Raw genomic sequence first — 22432 nt, 5'->3', positions numbered from 1 at the left:
TTTATGTAGTTTGCGTTGTTGCTTTTTCATTGTGCTGATTTCACCACAACGATGTGGTGAACTGACGTGCATAGCACATAAACTACAAGGAGTACATTTCAGTTCGTCTCACTTGGTTTGGACTGGSATTATTTTTTCAAAATTAATATTGCGCAAACGTTTGCTCAATATGTAATCATATCACCCTGTTGGAGCCGGGGACAGTTTGCGAAATCACTAGCTAAAAACCTAAAAACCAGAAATTCGCAAAGTGGACCCTATTTTCAGTTCTTCCCTTGAAGTGCACATTTAATGATAGTTTATGTTATAAGTGTCTGCACTTTTTGCTAAGACTGAGTACTAAACCTGGTACTAATCTGAATTTATGTATATACATATCTAGTAGAAGCTTTTCCTATAAGGTCTTATTAACTCCAGACTCGTCGTGTTGCTATAATTTGCGTGAATACCGTACCATTTTTGTATGCCCCGGACAAGTTACTGCTATTGTCACATTGTTTGCTTCAATGTGTCTGCTATTCACGAGTATATGCTTATGCGTTTAAATTTCGGTCGCTGTGTGATGTGTTGAAATTTATTGAGTGTAAAAGGTAGTAGTGAAATTTCGCATTAGTGCAACTTCCGCATTTGCCAAGTGGATGATGATGGCTCGTTCGTTAAAGTATAAACTGAACACACCACTGTTTCCTAGCACTACCATATGCCTGCTTAATTTGTCGTTAGGGAATAGAGTTTTTAACTCGCTTTACGTTATGGTTCTACGGTATACTTAAGCTTGCAGAGGACCATCATTAGCTCAGTATAAGGCATTGAATAGACCATATTATATCAGTATGTGTTAAGGGAGTTTAAAACATATAAGCTTGTGATAGAAAAGGACTCACAAAGTTATAAAAAAAAATTATGAAATCTTCACAAACTACCGTTATGTCTAAATGTTACTAATAAAAATATGGCAGACAAAGAAAAACTGTTAATTATGCTATGCCMTGCCATCTTTAAGAGAAAAAGATGTGTGCAAAATTTTGCAGCGATATCTCTAAAATTTAGGGACTACTTCAGGTATGCATAGACGGTCATGGCTAAATCCACGCAGCTCGTCAAGCTCATCCTTGTTACTTTATACAGCCTCCGAAGTTTCCTTGATATTACAAACTTTATATATTTAAAGATACTGCTTTTCTRGGAAACTTTAATTCTAATAAAATCACTAACAACTTACTTATACTATATATGTACGTAATGTATCGCCAAATGAATAGATTACCTCAGAACGATTCCCTTGTCGCCTGAGGTCACTGCAGGTTAAACGTGCTGGCGAATTACACAAATAACATGAAGTGGCGAATTTCCATTAGACACTGTGCCGGCTACTGACTTGAAGTGATCAGGTACTCTTGGGGAGCACATTCCTTCAGCCTTTAGATGCTGTTTGCTTTCATCAGCTTGAAAGAAAAATCGATAGTGTATGTTATTGATGGGACGTAAGAGCGGAGTGTAATGGCTCAGTTGATGGTAATTGGGTGAATGAAGGTGAGCCGACTTTAGCAGTATTAAAGCATCGTAAAATTTGCCACAATAGGCTGCATGTAGTAATTGACTGTCAGGGGCGACAGTGAAATAATCAAAATGAGATAAAAAGGGCATGCCATTGTTGACATCTGACCAAAAGTTTTTGCTTTGGAAATTGATAACTTATACCCATACACTATTTAAAGGCTATGCTTAACATGTTATATGTAGTATACACGTGCGGATAAGTTGTACTTATGGGATAGTTGAAAAATTCTTTTCGTATTTTGTAAAGAGATGTGGTGGCAGTCGTATATATCCAGAAAAATAGCAAAAAGCAGTATACCAAAATGGTAAATATTTGTTTAGTTATTGGTGAGTATAAATACAAAAACAAGTTGAGATGTGTTACGAAATACGAAAAGACTCTTTCGACTCAAGCTCAAGTTTATGGKTTTTAAGCAAGTTATGCTTTCTCAGTTTTTAAATAGTAAAAAAAATTAACATTTAAACTTGTTTMTTGGATATATTCAGAACAATTTAAGTGTATATTGCACTCCGGAAAAAACACTTGTTTTCCTGTTGCTATTTAGGTGTTATTACGAGCATTAGCTACAGGCTTCGTTCGATATCAATAAAGGCCGCCAGCTGCCGTAGCAATGTGGGCATTAAGTCGAAAAGAAAGGAAGGAGCACATGACATAACACGAAAAACGTATGAAAATCAAAGTGTACAAGCTGCTTGCAAAATTAACGCTGCCCCACCTTTCTCTCCAACTAAGCTTTCGCTTTTATAGCGGCATTTAASGTCTTCTCTTCTTTTTCTTCGTATAGTAAGCGGAGTTGTATTTGTGCTTGCCAAGTTGCTAAGGAAGGAAATCATTTTGTGTGAGTCCTCTGCTAATGCATTGTTATCTGCAAAAATATCTCAGCTGAAATACGCGTTAAAGAGCACACATGARCATTAAAGACATATGAAAGCGTAAGTAGCTGAAGCCATCAAAAATACAAACAAACAAACGATTCCATAATACATTAAAGCTTATTATTTGTACAACTCTTACACATCGCACACGCGGCCGGCGTGGCATCTGCCCGCTTTTGACGCCCGCTACTCCAACGCCCACAATTACATACCTTTAACGCCTCTTGACTGCCAGACAACCTGCTCGCTTCTCTTTTTCAATAAATTTTTGCCTTTACGTCGGCTGCAGAAAATGAATATTATCACGTCAAGTCTAAAGAGCTAGTATGCATGGGTATACACGACGTATACGTAACATAAAAAGTAGAAATAGATGTTTGCATCTAGGAAAGAAACTAGATAATGGTAGGCAAATGGTGATTATGGCAACTGACATGTGTAATTAAGACACAATGATCGCCATGAAAGTATACATATGCTCTCCAGTATTTATGCACTGTGTGTGTGTGAGTATGCGCAACTGCATGTGGAGTCTTCATAKTTGTCGAGGTTGTACCGCTGAATGCTTTCTTTGGCACGTTTGCTTTCTCTTGTAGCGTAGTAGGTGTACACAAAACACTTGTGAATTATTTGTAGTCAGTTCTGCTTACTGCTGTCGCGTCGCAAATTACAGAGCGAAGATGACTATTATTGCTGCACGTAAATGTGATTTGAGTACTATTAAAGTGGATTAAGAGGAACGAAAATAATTTGCGGATATGCGAATTTGAACAAGATTATTCGCTTAAACTTCATATTATAATGAAGAGGCAAAATAAGTCATTTGGATTGGTGTTTTATTTTGGTTTTCTATGAAATGGAACTAGTGTATGTCGGAATAATCTGTATATTTTTAAGTGCGGCAAGTTTATGCGTAGTCAAACTAACTAAATTACAATAAATAATTTATTTTTAAAGAACTACGACTGCAAGTAATTGAAATAAATTGAAATTTTWAATGATCTTATAGAGTTTTGAATCTGAATTTTCATTTTAGTTACGTAAAAACTAATATTCCAGGATGGCAAGTTATGAATGACTAAAGAATGGTCTCCATTTTGCACTCAATGTTGCCTGTAGTCTTACTATAATTATCAGTTCATGATTTAATATACATGTTTATGGTTGGTAAAGTTATTTTTGATGTGCTCAGCACAATTATGCAATTTCATCTCACACACATATTTATGTACATACGTGTAGTATATACTCCCAGTGTAGCATATGTGGTTTAATTTAGCCCAATAACTTGGTAAGTCATGCTATTCTAATTAAGACTTTCAAACTTTACACCATTGCTTCGGCCACATTCAGGTGCTTCATTAAATCACAGAAACTTGCTGGTTTAAGTTTTCGACTACCTTGCACCTTCAGCGCAACTTTCGCCTAAAATTCAACGTTAACTTTGTACTGAAGTTGTGTCTGCGGCGCTATTGTTGTCTTCGCTGCTTTATTGGCGATTGTTTAGAGCGCGCCGTTATAAGCTCTGTTTACGAAACTAAAAGAAACCAAGCCGCCAAAGTTTGCCTTTGCATTGAAGTCTCATAAACGCGTTACGTCAGCGTCAACTTTAAGTACGTRCAGCATCAGCTGCTGCAAATTACAAAATTTATTCATAACAGAAACAAGCAAACAACAAAGAAACGCAAAAAAACTTTATGTATACCATAAATTGTTGGAGTGGTGTGGCAAGTACCTTTAGCCCAGCTGTTGTCGCAATTAACCTGTTGTCACTACGTACTTACTAAGTGAAAATGCGCCTTTGTGTGCGTGAATGCCACGGTGTATGTGTGTGAGTGTGTACATGCTGCAAGTCATCAATATTTGGCTTGTCAGCTGAAATTTAATTTTGGCTCCTCCATGCMGCAGTCTGCCAAAATGACAATCGTTGCATTTTTTGTCGGCATAAAACCGACTGTCTCTTATACACATCTAGATGTGTATAAGAGACAGGCCGCAGTCTGCCAAAATGACAATCGTTGCATTTTTTGTCGGCATAAAACCGAGCTTTTTGCCCAGATTGCGCCGTTTTGTAAAAGTTGTTGATGAGTTTATGCCACCCTCATGCGCTATTGCTTTATTTGTTGTTTTACTGAAAAAGTGTAATCATCCTCCATGTCATTTTAAAAAACTGTAATTTTAAATCGAGAACAAAATTTGTTTTATTTCCTTGCAGAAAATATGTCACAACATGTACATACCTATTTGAAAGTCCGTCACAATATTAAACTTTAACCATAGCAACTTACAAGTTATATATAAATTGTACAAAAAAGTTATTTTGTAAATGGAGGGTTTGCAGTAGTGCTGGTGTGTCTATTTTTTCAGTTCAGAAATTTACTTTAATAAATATAGTAAAGTTAGCTTCTAAAGCTGATACCCAAGAGGAGATCTCATAAATTCTTTTGTGAGCCTGCTGAAAAATCTTGTCGTTGGATATTAAATCGAACATATCAAAGTTATTTTTTCCGAGGTATTTTAGAATGATTATATCTCATCATCTTCCAAGCAGCTTATATGGGGAAGTCGAAAAAGAAAAAGTTTTCGTATTTCTAATCACACTTCAACTTATTTTTTTATATTTATAATGAACTCTAATGAACCAAATGTGCACCATTTTGGGCGGCCGGGTTTTGCAATTTTTCYGCTAGAGACATTATTATATCAGTGTCACACTTTTCTGGTTTCTCGGCGAAAAAGTGCGACAAGTAATCTTTACAGGCTTCTCTTGATGTAAGCTTTACTACACTGACCGAAACAAATAATAGTCCGTTGGTGCAAGGTCATGGCTATATGAGGGATGCATCAAAACTTCCCCGCCACGTTCTGCTAATTTTTGCCGAGTCACAAAAGATGTCTGTGGTCTAGAGTCATTTTGCWGGAAGACGAAACCCTTTCTGTTGATCAGTACTGGCCGTTTTTTTTTCGATTGCTAGCTTCAATCTCATCAGTTGTTGAAAGTAAAATGTAGAAGCAATCGCAAGATCCAATCGCACCAAGCACTCAGCACTGCAGATATRGGACTGCAACGACATTTATTATCATACGAAATACGAAAATACTTTTTCGACTACCCAATATAACTGGCATCCTATTAATTTTTTTAATTTAGCGGTGTCAATCCTGATCGGATGCCAAAAATAACTTCTACTGAAAATAAGTAAGTCTAGTACCTCTGACGACTAAGAGCTATCTAGTCTATACTTCAATAAGTTTAAAGCCTCTTTATCATAACCGATGGATTTTCCGAGAATTACGAGCTTAGTGCACGCGGAGTTTGCCAGGAGTTTCGTTGATTTGGGTGATGAGGTTGAGATGCACAGATAAACATCCTATCTTCTTATTTCAAACGTATCAATTAGACTAATTTCTTTTGGGTGTAAGAAATTAGATATTCGCACGTAGACCTATTAAATCACCCTTCGCTTCCTGCTCCCRCTTGTTATTTATGTAGAGCACTTTACCAAGCTTCAACATGTGCTAGATATATCTAATATTTTTTGCTGCTTTAAGCCAACTACATGGCTAATGCACTTCACTGGCAAACCAAAACAAAAACAAAGTTGCCAAGGCCTCTTCATCTGCCKAGCGCCCACTTGTGGTGCTTCCCCTCTACCGCAAAAACTAGTTGCTGTGTATAATGTGCTTTACGCTTTTCAAATTCAACAGAAAATTGGTAGGTTTTGCGGCGAAAGCAAAGTTTTCGAGAGGCAACATTTAAAACTTGTGCGCCTTTATGGAGAGCAAATGCATGAGAATGGAGAATGTGGGCCAAAGTTCGGTTGATTGGCCTGCTCACTTACCAAGTTTTCGTTTTTGTGTATATATGTGGGTCCTGTGTGGCTTAGATTCTTTTGACGAGTCTGCAATATTTTGCCGCCGGCGCTGCAGTTTATGCATTCAGATGCTTACCTTACTTAGTTTGTTAAGCTGTTGTTTGTTCATTGGTCTGTTACAAGAAGCCTTTGGTTTTCGTCTTTTCTCTTTAATCGCTGCGAAAGGTTTGTTGATCACTTTGCTATACAATCWAGTGACAGTTGAATGTTATCTTCTTGCTAAGTTGTCTACTAGTCTACACTTAGCATGAACTAAGTCAGTAGAAATGTGATTTCAAGATGTCTTATCGGAAGTAAGTTAACCTTGACCTTGTAAAAAATATACTCTTTCTGCCCTGCTTTACTCTGAAGAGAGCCCTTCTTAACAAATGAGTAGATATTCTATGATAGTATATATTCCTAATGAATATACATATGCGAAACCTTCTTTTTATGGAAGTATTTTTTTCTTTAAACTCAAGCATTTTTGCTCCACCGCCAGCTTCAAATGTACAGTAACTCAACGACTTGCAATAAAATATTTCAGTTCGCCGAATTGTCCGTGTTCTGCAACTTGCTCGTTGGTAGGCAGGTGTGTTYGAAGGCTATAAACTCACACATGCCCATATACGCCGACGAGTGTAGCCAGCAGAGAATGTGCGTGACGTGAGCACCCACTGAAAACGATTTAATGCAATTTCGCAGATTAAATGATGTGACCTGAATGCGATTTTATAATTGACGGGGCATGGGTGGAAAGTAGCATAGAAGACAGCTATGTGGAGAATGGGATAAGAATTMTATGTAGTGTAAGTTGTAAAAAGGGATACAATTTGGACGAGCAATTTTAAATGTGAGGGGATGAAAATATGTTATGCGGAGTTTTATGGGGCTTAAAAAAATTCTTTCAGCTTGCGCGTACAAGCCTTAAACACAATTTCTTTAGATGTGCACTTTCTGAGACCAGATGCGCGTTAACTTTGTGTTGTGTATCAAAGTATACTTCTAAGGTATCTGAAATTTTCCTTTGGCGTTGAATTTTGCCCTGAATTTGGCCGAACTTAATAGGTATGCACAGCAGGTAAAAGCACAAAGCAAAAGGTCTAAACCTAACAGAAATCTATTTACCCACTTTTTTACATTCACTTTACGTATCTAGCGAGCATTGAAAACGTACTGTGTTGTTGTCAGTAGTCTGTAATTTGAGGATACATTTTCTACGGTTAACTTTTGCTTCATTACTGCTACGTGTTAGCAAGTAATTCTACTTTTTTTGATTTTTACTTACCTCAAAATTTTCTTTGATGTTGAATTAACTTGAAAATCGTTGAACACAAGTTACAAAAAAAAAAAAAAAAACATTTTTGCAAACGTTGCCGAAACGCAAACAGAAAATATTAAAAACCCAACGATAGCTGGAACTGTGGTTTAGGTTACTGAAAACTTTGGAAAAATGCAAAATGTGTTGGTAGCAGACCGGAAAAATCAGTATTGCTGACATGTAATTAAAACAAAAAGAAACAAAGTATAACGTGGCGAAAAGTGGGGAACAAATTCGAAAATGCAAAAACTTGAAAAAGTGTACATATATTACTACAACGAGTATTATGCATAAGTTGGTGGGGAATGTCTGGAAATGAAGCCAGTATCCTTTAGATTAGCAAAAATTGTTTTATCCAAATTAGCAGCAGACATATTTTGATTCTTAAATAGTAGATATCGTCCAATTAGTGCTTATTTTGAGTGCTGTTTTGAGTGAATTGAAATAAATGCTGGAAAGAATTCCAGGTAGAAATATGTAAATGRTATTCTTTAATACTTAATTAATCTCTTTGCAACAATTATGGGTTTTACGATACTTCTACCGGTAAATATATCCAAATCATCATTTAAGATTACGTTAGCTGAGATAAAAGGGCTTATTATTCGTTAGACCATGAACAATAACAATATCCTTTTTACCTCATCTTCTTTATTGCAACTTTGACAAGTTGCCTCTTCCGAAATTTTTAGCCCCAATACATGAGTGCCAATAGAAAGTGTCCAGTAAGGACGACTATCAATACGGAAATGTAAAAGCAAGACCTAGCTTTTTGACAACTAAAGTCGAGGAATGAATGAATTCGGAATTTTATACTTTGCCCTTCTTTCAATAGGTCTTAGTGGTAATTCAGAGTTAACATATAGAACCACACTTTAAGGGGTACCACTATTGACATTTTAAGCACTGCACCAGAGAAGACATTTTATGAGATGCTTTATGTTCATTTCAATCTGAAAAACTGCCTCTCTTCTCTCAATTTATAGCGGGTATCTGTGACCAGTCTCTAGTCTCTATTTGAGCCATTTTGTGGTAAAATCTCAATTTGTGACTAGCTGCTATTCACTAAACAGTCTCTAGCTTTAGTCTCAAAATATTGATTCAAATTTGAGACTTGGTAGTTAGCAAGTCACAAGACCAAAAAGAACTCTAGTCTGCCATTTTGAATATACTGAATAGAGATCATCATAGATAATCGATTGTCGTTTTTTATATTTTGTAAGCAACTCGAACACGAAAAGGTTAAAAATAAATCAATTTTACATAAATTTCGTGAATATTATGAAACAAAGTCAGCATATATTGTTATTTTTATTAATGTTTTTTTACCACGTTATAGAAAATTTGATATTTGTTATCGACAAATTTATTTTCATTCAAGTATAAAAAAAATCTCTGAGAAATGAAATGTAATAGATTTTGTGACTGTCACTTATAGAATAGCAAAATCGTCTCAAGTCCCAAAAATTGTCTCTAACTTAAAATCTCACATTCAGAGACTTGATACTCTATCACAGTACAGAATCGCACGGTTAAATTCATGTAGTATAATTGTTAATTAAAATGTGTGATAAAACCCGGAATTTGATTGATATCGTAATTCAATTGCGAATAGATAAATAAGCAAAAGGCCTTCTTGTACAACAGATAATTCTTCGTAGGAACTATGCTATATCTCGCTGACATATTAAAACAAAAAATTATTTTATTTTTCTCTATTTTACTATTTTTTTATATTATCTTTCTTCGCTCTTACACTGATCTCAAACTCTTGTAGTCGAGTACTCCATTTCATGCCTCAGCGCATCAATTTAACAAGGCGCCCTTCAAAGTTATAACTCAGCTCTAAACAATTTGCCTTATTTCCATTGGGCTACTTATTTCTGCTCCACTCTACTCTAGGTTTCTTAACTTAGCATTTTTCTCCCTCATCGATTTGGCTTTCTGGCCCATCGATTGCAGTTGTTTGCATTCGTGAGCGAAGTTCGTCGAAAGAAACTTAAAGATAAGCAAAGCACAAACAGTGTATACTAGTATATCTGCCTAATAGCGCCGTAGTACGTTGTAATAGCACTAGAAGTAGTTTAGAAACCGAAAACTTAACGAACTCGAAAGGAATACCAAACACACATAAGAATTACACAACTCCATTCAGCAATGTCAAGTTGGTGAAGGAAAGTGCTGCAGTTGCTTCCTTTGGTTTTTTGCTTCGTTTATTGGCGGCGAGCTTTGCTCATTTTATTTTATTTTTTTGAAGTTTGGTGTATCAAGTGCGGCTTTAGAGAGTAGGTCTTTTATTGCACTGTTTCTCTTATATGTGTTGTGTCATATTTTATTTTATTTTTTTTTTTTTTGCTCTACACTAAATAAATTATTTTATTGTTTTGTTTGAGATTTCTTTCCATCGCTAGAGGTATGTTTCGATAATTAGTTCTAACAGTGGATGTAAATTAACCTTAAACATTGAGAATTTAATTGCGAAAAAAATTGCTGTAAGTAAGACTCACCTAAATGAAATCAACTCTACAAAGCATTGTGCAGTGTTTTCACAGTTAAAGGTCTTTAAATTTCATCTCCGTAGTACAACAAAAAGTGTAAGCTCTGCTGGAAAGGACAAGTGGAATTGACTGCAGACATTATGCATGTTTTGTTTGTCATTTGCTCCAATGGTTACGTAATAAACAACAGCTGTTTGGGCAGCAGCAACAACAGCAGCAAAAACCAACTTAAGAACAGCAGCGCCAAAAGCAATAAACTCAGTTACAGCCTTGTTTTTGCTGTTGTTTCTTCAGCTACCAACGAAGCAACAACATTAAAATTGAAACAGGAAATAAGTAAACAAGCGTCAAATAGCAAACAAGTATAAAAGATGTCCTGCAAGAGCCCAAGGAGTTGAGAAAATATGCGGGTAAAGATAAAGATAGCAGCAAGAAGGCCCCCACTGAAAATGAATGCAACACAGACTGCAGTTAAATAACATTGCTGTCACCGCAGCGTAAGAAGCAGGAATTCAGAGAACATAGCGAAATTGCAAAAAGTGAAAAGTGAGCATAATATGGGCAAAATAGTAGGAAAAACARCGCGACGAGCACCCGAAGCGCACTTGTACGGGAGGAGTGGCATTAGCAACAGCCAAACAATGAGACTTAAATAAATGAAACATTCGGCCAAAATGACAATTTTCTGTGGCAAATGCTGACCTGGCCCTCCCTGCAAGTTCCCACGGCACAACCAGCGGTGCTTTGCATTGTGCAAGTGCAAGGACAAGRAAGCCAAGGAGTGCGCATAAATAGCACGTAAGTGCAGCGCAGTCAGCCCTCATAAAAGCTAAGCAGGTAAGAAATCTTAAAGTAGGCTGCACTGTGGGCACAGGGAACGACAAGGTCGGGTTGCAGCGAAAGCGCCTTGGCGCCTCGCACTTTCTTATGAGGSCAGAGTCACAGCAAAGTCACAATGTTTGCGTAGGTTCAATGGCGGTGGGMAAGAGAAATAGCTGTGAAAAGCGTTGCTGACAAATTCAGCTTCAGCGCTGCGGGCGCAAAGTCTTCGGTTGCTTGGTACTGCTTGACTTTGCAGCACTTGCTATTTTTTTATTTTCTTGCGCCACCTCACACAGCTGTTTTGTTACATTTCGGTACTGATTTGCATACGTCAGAGGATTGTCTGCATGACTGACTGAATTGTTGACTAGCCGGCGGACTGACAATAACTCTTGATTTCCTTTGGTGAAATTATGAAATCTTATTTGGCGCTTATGGTTAAATCTTTGGAAATGAAGTAAATTCAAGTAGATTTACATTTGCAAAGTTCAACATGTTTAGCATTGAGATGGCACAGAAGCTGGCAACTGATTGTTATTGTAGTGCTTTTGCGTATCTATTTTGGCTGCTAAATGAACTGCTGAACTTCGAGTTATGGTTATGCAAATGAAGGAGCGAAGCAGATTGACTGCTTTATTTGCTTGTGAAGTGAAACATATTATAGAGCTATAGCTTACAATTGAGTTTAACAAAAACTTCTATTTTCCATCAACTCCTTTCGAACAGTACTTCCTATATTTCAAGGAAATGCCTTGTCTTCTGTTTGGTTAAAATAAATGATATGTTGAATATTTGTGGCGTGGGCAAAATACTAAATATGCCTGATTTAAAATTTGAGTAGGGTTAGTAAATCATTAATAATAAAATATCTTCCGAATTTAAGCTTTCTATTGGCACTGTCAGAACAATATAAATAAATGGGTTTGCGCGCTATATCCTTTCCTCATCACGTGCTTTGCAATAACTCTACTGTAGCTACGAGCACATCATCAATATGCTACCTCCAGTAATCAACAAGGGCATCACTGAGTTGAGTTTGGGGGTAATGTCAATTCTCCGCCGTCGTCGCCGCCGTCGCCAATGATATGATTATCATTTGCAAAATCCATACCTCGATTTGAGCAGCTTCAATATTGCTCTGAATCACGGCCGTCAACACATTTCCATGCTATGTCTACACTACAATTACTAMAAAGCACCAGTTGAAGCTTACCACCATTGTCATTTTCATCATTAACACTCCGGCAACAGAGCGGCAGCACTTGACAGCTGCATTAGCCAGCCCATTGTCAGTTGAGTTAGATTTTGCCATTGTTCTTGTCTTCTTCGTGTTGCTGCTCGCTATGCATTGCCTWCATTCGATTCGCTTTTTATACTCTTTCAAGGCGGCATTGTCAATTGGCTCCAATTTGTTTTTCCATTTTACATCCTTTTGTTCTTGCTTACAAATCAACCGACGCTTCATCCCCGAAGTAATGTGCTGCGAACACATCGGCATGCCATTGGCTGCCTCTCTGCTCTCACCTGCTTACTTGTCTGACTTTCTGGCATAATGTCAATTACATTTTCCTATAAGCAAGATAGCGGAGACCTGTTTGCTAAATGGGTTTGATTTTGATTTTGAGTTTTAAATGCTTTTTGATTAATTGCACTTGAAAGGCAGAGTGGCAGTGAATAAATTCGTTGGCACTGAAAGTGATTTGTCTCTTTTTGTGACATATTATTTTTGGTTATTTGTCGCATTCTTAGTGGGAATAAGTTGGCAAAGAGGTGATAGCTTTGGAAACAGATGTATTAKTATTCCTTTGCCCATTAGCGGACTAAAGAAAATTGCTGAAAAGGGTTAAACTTTTAATACAAGCTTATTCTTACTGCAWGGTGGAAGCAATTCTTGCTTTGATTGCACTTTTTTTCCACGGCTTTTTATAATTGACGTATTTCGATCTTGGACTATTATGAAATACCCCAGTAAGAAATATACATTTAAAAACTCTGTTTAGAAAATACCTGATAGAAATTTTGATCATCACCGCTACTCCGACTGACTTAGGTACTTTAGGTTTCTAGCTATATACTTTTCATCAAGCTTAATTCGAGGTAAAGGTTGTAAATTTCCCTGAAACTGCAAGATACATTCGATGGAATGAAAGCGTTTTAAAGTGTCATTGTTAAAAAAATATTACATTACCTTCATATAAGTTAGTTTGACATCTTTCAAATTCAGTAAGTTTTGAAAATTTTTTAGATTTTCTGTTATTGCCCACCTTTGTTAGCGAAGGCATATGTTATTCTAAACCGCTGCTTTAGCTTTTGCTCTTGCAAGTGCACGTGCTGTTTTTTTTTTTTTTATATGTGAACACATCCTGCGGCATTATAGTGTAGTTATCTCAGTCACTCCAGTCGTTGAACACAGTGAAATAAAAGCGAATGTGTTGCAATTCAATTCACATAAAAATTCATTCAGGTGGACAAATGGCTGTTGCACTCGACAGCGTTGCATGTGTAGCTGCATGTATCTGTGTATGCTAACCATTTCATGCTTGGTAGCCTAAACGAGATTTTTATTGCCCTGCTTCAGTGAATTTGCACAATAATCTTAAATTTTTTATCTGTCCAATTATTTGACTGTCTTCTATTTCAGTGGACAAATTATTGCAATCGATGATTTTTGCGATGAGGTGCTGTATTGCATTTGTATAAAAGTAAATTCTTTAAAAATGAAATTAACTTACTTCGTGTGTAAAGTAAATCTTACTGAGAACAATAAAATTATAAGTATACATTTTGATCTAACATAGTATTTATGGTTGTCCAAATGCGACTTCTTCATTTCTTCCCTTCGCTATTCGGTCTCAATTGGAGATACCAAGTTCAGCCAGGTTTTTTCCATCTGATTCCAACGAGGTGGAGGCCTTTCTCTTCATATGCCTCCAGCGACGGGTACTGAATCAAATACTCTGTTCTTATCGATCTAGACCAACCGCTGTCTTGTGATTCGTTGAATTTTGTCAATGGCGCCGTATGTCTTCTACAGTTCATCTCTCCATCGGCTGCGGGGTTCTCCGTTGCTAATGCGCAAGGGACCATAAATCGTCCGCAGAACCAAGTAACGATTGCGACGACTGTTTGTTTGATGGCAGGATATATTTCGTCTTGTCCCCGTTCGCTACCAGACCCGCTTGCTTAACGGAGTACTATGGCGGTTGTACATTCTTCTATAGGATTTTAGCTTCTCTATTCAGATTTGCAACTCATATTATTTTCTCCAGGAGTTGATTGAAGAAGTCGCATTATAGGGAGTCGCCTTGCGCTTCTTTTTCTTGCTGTCAAAAAGGTGATGTCTGTCGATCTTAATTTAGCGGGCCATTGCCAAGATTTGGCGGAAAGTGAATATTCGGTAAAGTTTTTAAGTTTAAAGCCACACTGATACGGTCCAGTCAGCTCGTAGGCGGTGAGTTTAAATATTTCTCACACTTCGTTGGTAAGATCTTATATGCGATATTAAGCAACCTTTTCTCGCGGTAATTAGCGCAGATCGTGGGGTCCCGGTTTTATGGATTGGATAGACGCAACACTTAGTTTGCAATCGTCACGTTGTCAGCCTTTCGCTTCCATATTTGAAGAGCTCGGCCGGTAACCCATCCGGCCTTGCTGGGTAATTGCTATTCGATTCTTCATAGCGGGTCCATCTAACATTTATTTCTTACACATCGATTGGAGAACCAGGTTTTTGCACATTCACTGCCGTTGGGCAGACTGGAAAGGTGTTCTCTCTATAAATAGTGTGTCCATAGCACCATCAACCACTAGATCACATTTTTGGGTCCTACAAAAATATGCTCGGTCTTGAAACCTTTCGTTATTCGCCGCATATTTTCGTAGAATATTGCAGCATTACCCTCTCGGCCAGATTCTCAAGCGAGTAGGTCTGCATATTTTATGCCAAATCGCTTGCGCGACAATGCGCGCTTAGCTTAACACATTCCAACGTTGTTGTTGCAAAACTCACCAATAACGGGCCATATTGTTATGCTTTCATATATGCTATGTTACTTATGTTATTTGCAGCCACTGAGCACCGCTTATCGCATTTCTTGCATATCCCAAGAGCCGAATTTGTCTGCGTTTGKATTTGCTTTCCATCAGCGGATCTTTTACTCAAAGCTTCCTGTGCTTAGGAATTTATGCAGCTACAAAAAGCAATTGGAAACATTCATGCATATCCGCAGCTTTGCTCGCGATATTTAATAGTAACTGAAGCTGCGCGAATATCCGCCAAATACCCTTTCGATACACTGAAACGTATAAGAATCATGACTCTTAGATATACACATGCCGCTACTATCACGCGTGTATGCAAATATATTTATGTATATTGTTTGCCGCTGCTTGCTCTGAAAGTCGCAGGGCCTGTCTCTTATACACATCTATCACGCGTGTATGCAAATATATTTATGTACTGTCTCTTATACACATCTAGATGTGTATAATATAAGAATCATGACTCTTAGATATACACATGCCGCTACTATCACGCGTGTATGCAAATATATTTATGTATATTGTTTGCCGCTGCTTGCTCTGAAAGTCGCAGGGCTGTTGGAAAAAATTATGAGCATTAGATTTTGTTCATACTTTCGTTGTTTCCATTAAAATTTAAGTTTTAGTACACGCTTGTGTAGCCCGCATATCCTGTTGATCCTTTGGATACAGACAGGAAGTTAAATTTAATGGAAGCGGATATTAGCATGGCAAAGTTTTTGTTTTTGCAAGTAYTGAAAAAGACCAAACTAATTTCATATTTGTTATTTTTTGCGAGTGTACTTTTTCAGGAATGTGCGACTTATATACGTATGCGTGTATGTATATGTATTTATTTATATGTATATATTATGTAGAGTCTCATATATGGGCCCATATGTACATACTCTGTATAAAGTGTTGCGAAGTATCAGTAATTGTTATCAGTTGATTTATGGCAGGAGTGGAGTGAGTTGGTTTGCATTTTTCATGCAGCTGCTGCCGGATTCTAGCATCTTAAGCCAACTGCGAGCGTAAATCTTGGATTTTTTTCATCATTGTATWTAGTAGAGGTGCATAATGCACGCTCAAATAGTTATTTGTGTATCATTTCCAGTTGATTTACTATTTTCATTCGTACTCTCTTTGCAGTGTYGCAGGCGCCCACCCGACTTCCACTTGATATCAACACGTAAAAAACAGAATAAACACAAATCTGTTGCGGTGCTGCATCGAAATTGCATTTGGAATTACAAAAATTCGACAAAGTCTAACAAAGAGAGTTAATCGAGGAGAAAAAATTTCGATTCTCGCTGCCGAAAACGGCAGGAAACGTGAAATCGAGATTAACACTTAAAAGGAATTGCTGGCACACTGTAAGCACCGAAAAATTGAAAAGGCTCCAGGAAGCCGGAAATGCACCTTAGCAAAAGCAAAAGCAAAACGAAAACGAAAACGACAACATAGTGGAGTGCAAGAATAAATACAACGCAGTCAAGTGTAATTTTTTCACAGCAAAAAGTCAATAGAATAAACACATATCTATGCGCTAGTAACGGTTGTTTTAGCAAAAGGAAAATAAAATCGAATGGCATATAAATCGAACGACATTGAAGTCAGTGAAATGTGAAAGAGCTAGTGACGTCAGTAGGCAGCGACGAACAAATAAAAGAAAAGCGCAATCTGTAAGAGTACCAAATGCGGTTGCAATGGATCCGGTGCAAAACTAGTTTTAAAGCAGTGTGACAGCACGTCACAACTCCGTTGTAATAGAAAAAGTTTCGAAGCAATTTTCTTCATTTTTAATTTTTTGCCTGTGGCCTCCCAACAAAGTATGTGARCTGCATACATATATTGGTTTCAGTTTCCAAAGTGAAAATTGAAAAGGGAGTAACTGCGCCCAGCAAACCAATGCGAATTAGTATAGAGCGATATCGCGTAAAAGAGTTTGTGGAATTGACAACTAATGTATTACGGTGCGTGCTCTTATTTCCTTGTGGCAACAAAGCGTAAAATTGGCCTATCACTCGATACACAGCGCGGACCAGCGACATAAAGCGTATATTTTTTGTGAAAAGTGTAAATATTTGAGAAAAAACGTAAATAGTTCATAATGGAAGTGAGTAAAGTTTATAAACCGTGTGTTCGGGCTCTTCGGTTGGCAAGGAAACGTGCAACAGTACGATCAACGTGGCGCACAATGTTGCTATTTGTTGGCATATTTTTCTTTATACCAGGTACGTTCATTCAGTAYGTTTTTTCCAATTGCATGCCAAAAAAACATCCTTTTCTTAGTATTTTTTGAAGAGGATATTTATTTAATGAATGAAAAAAATTACATGTATACGAGTATTTATAAAGTTTTATATACTTTTATAATCAGAAATTGATTTTGTAAAACTTGGTGTTTTCTTGATGTCATAGCCATCATCCCGAAGTACCTCSGAAAAAGGTATCTGGCGGAGAGGCAAAATATTTATATTCACACAGCATCTTGCAACTCAAAGTATAGTAGTTTTGTACATCCAACGGTAGCTAAATAGTTATATACATACATATAAGTCTTTTGGTATTTCGAGTGGAGCTTCAATTTATGTTTGTTTTGTAATTATAATGAACGTTAATGAACYAAATATGTACCATTTTGGTCGACCACTTTTGCATTTCGCTAGATACTTTATTCCATCAGTGTAAAACTTTTCTGGTTTCTCGGCGAAAAACTGCGACAAGTAATTTTTACAGGTTTCTMTTGAAGCCAACGTTACGCCATTAAGGARTTCTGCTTTGAACGACACGCCAGRGGCTATATGGTGGATGCATCAAAAATTCCCAGCCAAGCKCTCCCAGTTTTTGCCGAGTCATCAAAGATGTGTGTGGTTTAGYGTTGTCTTGATGTAAGACGACGCCCTTTCTCAGTTCTATCAATTTTTTTCTATTGCTTGGTCCATCTGTGATCTACTTGTGGGAATTTTTGAATAACACAACCCTATCAACCGTATGTATGTCTCTATCTAATCTAACCTAACTGAACTTACTAGATAATCTTTAAGCATATCTGTCTTCTCCTCCCAATACAACACAATACTTTCCCATTTTTTTAAAGTGAATATAACGGATATAACGGACATGTTTATTTATTACAAGAATTCAAGATTGCAACCCTTTCCAGATGTACTAATGTACAAAGTGGTTGGTTAGCTTGTAGAGTGYCTTTCGTTTCGATTTTCAATATTGTGATCACGTCGCGTGTCTGGCTTAGTGGAAATATTGTCGTCACCAAACCGCCTCAGAGGTTACACATACATACATACATACCATGTAAATGTTGTTATTGCTTTCATATTCCCAAGTGTTGTTTTTATTAYACTCACTTTTATTAGAGTAGCTAATGTTACCTAACTCCTTTGATTTTATGCTGACCAATCAACTTTGAGGTTGTACTTTTCATATTTGACGACCAATGGGACATTTTATGGCGGAACGCAGCGCAGAATGCGAAACAAGTTTTCACCAGCTCATTCATATATGCGTTTTGGTAGCACGTAACACCCGTGATTAGCTGCGCCTACAGTACAGGTTGAAAAAGAAAAATCTATTTTAACCTGAGCGCTTGCASAGTACAGAAGCTTTGCCGGCAGAAATTCGGTAGTAATGTGCTTTTGCAGTGGGGGGAGATTCGGGCTAAGCGCGCGAACCCAGGAAGTTGAACATATCCTGCGCACTGTGCAACACAGCCGCTTGGGAAGTGCTCGACATTGCGTTTTCAACGCTCGAGCTCTCGTCAATGTGAGTATATATATATATATATATATATATGTGTGTTCGTAATCACGATTAAACTGTCAACGGAATACTAATTAGATTTTGGGTGGCGTTTTTGTGAAAACGCTAAGACCATGTTAGAGCTTTGTGTGCCGCAAAGTTCGCCGGCTCAACAAGCTGAAATTACACACAGCGGCTGAACACGCTTGCTTATGCTGTGCGTGTAGTGCTCGTGAAAATTGCCTGGCTGTCGGTCAAAAACCTTTGRATTTTTTATTTATGTGAGTGCGTGGACGTCCATGAATGTTCGTGTAAGTGTGAGCTTGTTATGCAAATTGTGTTTGAATGCATTGTGATTGTTTGATTAATATGTTCACGAGCACACCCAGTTGCATGTAGATTTCTGCTGAAAATTTGCACCTTTGAAAAATAATTGAACGGAAAGCTGGTTTGAATTTAAAGCGTTGATGAGTCTTTTGAATTTTAGGTGAAGGGGTGAACAGCATGAATTAACAGTTATTCAAATATTATCATTTTATAATATATTAGGGATCTCCTTAGTTAAAGATATARTTTCACAGTCAGTCGCTTATAGAAATATTAGTATAAACTAAGTTTTCACTGAGCCCCATATAAACGATCAGTAAACTAAATACTTACTTCAGACTTTGGTTTATAGTCTTCTGGTTAGGATGATGAATTTAACAGCATGTGGATTCCCTAAAAAATAAATATCCTACAGACCTGAAATACTAAACTCTTTAAGGAATTAGAAAAGCTGAAAGCAATTTTATATACTTAGAGAATTTTTTTTTGCTTAAAGTATATGATTTCCACGCTCGCGTTCAACCAAAATGTAAGCAAAATTTTTTTCTTTATAGAAATAAAACAATGAGGGTTGCTTTTGTTTTATTTCTATAAAGAAATGTCACAAAAGTGCTACATACCAAACACCATATGTAAATATCACCTGCCTTATGCTATGCCTTTTACTAACACTAATTTTTCAATGCTTTTGCCGCTGTCCGACACGGCGTATACGTGTCATGATTTATGCCGATTTGGCGTGACAGTGCAATGTGGTTTGTGTTCGTACATGTTAGCTAACAGCAGAACACCAACAATTATAATGACGGCARCCAAATGCCTTGTGAAATGTCAAAATAAATACAAATATAGATGGCATAAATAAACGGTGCTTTGGTGATTTGTGAGCTCAACCAATAACCACAACAAAATAAGAAAAAAATTAATGAAAATGAAACAGAGCAACTTTTTTRTTTACTGAAGCGTTGAAATAACTAAATGAAATGAGTTTTTTATTCGATTAATGTTATAAAATTTTTTACGGTCGTTTATCGTATACGATAATTTGTTCATATTTTGATGTAAAAAAATGAGAGATCCACTATCCACTAACGTATTTAACTGAATTTGTGAAAAAMTAAATAATTATGCGGTCCGTTTTTTATACTCCTGCAAAATGTTGCATCAGAATATAACAGTTTTGTGCAACTTGCGGTTGTATGTACTATATCACCTAAATCTAAKCTGGATAGATATTGGCTAAAAAGAATGTTTATTATCATTAGAAAGAGCATTCTATGATATTCATTTTTTGAAGATTATCTTTTTCAAATTTTGGCCGCGGCACTCCTCAGTTTTTCCATCCGTTGAATTCAATTTTCTTTGACTCATTGGAGGATTTAGACTGGTAACTGGCGAATGACCCTCGTRATGTTGATTGTTGCTTCATGTGAAAGAGAGATAAAAAAAAAGTAATACCATATTTATGTGGCAACTGCCCCGAAAAAAAATATAAAAATGTGTTTAAAGTTTCAGTGCCGACCAATCTGGTTGCCGGCTCAACAACTCATCTATTCGAAAATAGCTAAACTTTAAAAGTATAAAAGAAAACAAAAATAGATGTTTTTTATGTTTAGCCTAGAGTACTCTCTTAAAAATTCCATTTTTATCAGATCTATCATGAGATATTGACTAYTTCGCCTTCAGAATGTGTTATGTCTTTAGTTGTCTCTATAATGTTTTCAAATTTATTCCTCCTTTTCATGAATTTTTTTTTATTAAAAATTTAAAATATTAACGAAATTTATTAAAATCAATAACTGGTTTAATAAAACCGTATTCCTTATTACAACATTAAATTGAAATATTTTAAATAACTATTAATTCATCCAAATAAAGTTCATATTAAGGGCAGTAATCAAATTGCTGGCCTTTGACGGCACCATTACCGTGCTCTATTAATAGCAGCTCCAGGCGAGTGTTGTTAATTTCATTCTCTATTCAACCTAAATTTCGTAGAGCTGCCTACACAGTGAAAACATTTGCCTGGCTGCAATAATTTGCATGCATAAGCAACAAAGCTTTAGGCGCTGAACTGAATTTAAATGCTAATAATCGTAAATACTTAATTTCCAAACTTGCAAGCTAATATGAGCATTTAATTTTAAAATTATGCTATTCACTATTGATACACGCTTCGATGAAATTTTATGAAACTATCACAGGCACACATGCACACATACATATGCATAAATCGTAGCGCGGGTAGCGCAACAATAATTTCTATGGGCAATTCAATGCGCGGATAACGGTGAACGCAGGTTGAACATTTCATCGGTACTTTACACTTTCGCACACATTAAAGCGTTAATCGCCTAAAAGCACACTACATTTTGCTTATAATTTCACAGCTGTGTTGGCTGTGGGTGTTTGGCGGCGGGCTGTCTAGTAGCTTGCGGCTAGCGGTTTGTCCTTTGCGTGGCGGCATACCCTTTTAAAACACACTTTGTGGCTGTGAAATTATATTGTGGTCACGATATAAATTCTCGATTTCAGGTAACCGCAAAAAAGGCAAACACTCACATACCGTGCGCGATCAAAGAGCAAATGCAACGCAACCACAGAACTCAACAAAAGCCAATACAGCTACAAGTCACACATGTATTAAATACATTTTTATATATTTATCCATTAGTGTGGTTTTGTTGCATAATAGGCAAAGTATCAGAGGTATTAAGAATAGTTAAGCGAGTCTTGTAAGTATAACTGGAATTCTTTCATAATTTTATACCTTGAGAAAAGATTTGTACAAATATTGGGAAGTCGAAGAAGTCTTTTCGTATTTTGTCAAAAGCTGTATATTTTTWAAAATTAAATTTTTAGTTATTTTGCGGTATCTAGGTATATTTTGCTTCTATATGTAGAAACTTAGAAAAGCGACAATGTCAAAATCGGCTTAAACACAAAATAGCTATATGGTATTTGCAACCTTCCTGAACATATGTGTACATGACGGCGGCACAAGCGCTGGGGGCCAAAAGTGCTCGAGCGCTTTTCGTGCGCTAAACGGCGATAATAAAGCTTATGTGGGCACTCGAGTGCAAGCACGGATGCGTGTAAGTGTGTGCGCGTGTGTCGGGTCATAAAAAGAATGCTGCTCGGCGTACGTTATTCAACAAAACGCGCGCACGCTTTCGAAATTGAATATTTCAATTGTCTACTTTTAGGCGTGATCGCATATACACCGATACAGTCAAGAGCTGGTGTTTTCAATGATTTCTGGTGGATTTTATTGGCTTTTGCTGCATTTTGAAATGTGATAACAGACTAGCCGTTGGCATGGGCGATGTATGGCTYTGTGCTTKTTCCGTTTTTGCTGTTGTTGCCTATAACTGTTTTATTAGCGTCACGCA

The 22432-nt window shown here is 36.9% G+C and overlaps 1 protein-coding gene across 5 annotated transcripts in view; it reads left to right on the top strand.

The window, feature by feature from the left end:
- Positions 1 to 22432, top strand: part of LOC108968549 — a 261840-nt gene that overhangs the window by 148999 nt on the left and 90409 nt on the right. For all 5 annotated transcript variants that reach the window (XM_018932646.1, XM_018932648.1, XM_018932647.1 and 2 more), the window contains one exon: positions 16104 to 17188. In XM_018932646.1, the coding sequence (XP_018788191.1) occupies positions 17065 to 17188 (124 nt within the window). In that variant the 5' untranslated portion in view covers positions 16104 to 17064. The remainder of the gene's footprint in view (positions 1 to 16103; positions 17189 to 22432) is intronic.

The sequence above is a fragment of the Bactrocera latifrons genome, unplaced genomic scaffold, assembly GCF_001853355.1.
Source record: "Bactrocera latifrons isolate USDA-ARS-PBARC rearing strain unplaced genomic scaffold, ASM185335v1 scaffold_22, whole genome shotgun sequence".
Lineage (NCBI taxonomy): Eukaryota > Metazoa > Arthropoda > Insecta > Diptera > Tephritidae > Bactrocera > Bactrocera latifrons.
Note: the sequence above shows the minus strand (reverse complement) of the source record. Positions and strands in the feature narration are given on the sequence as shown.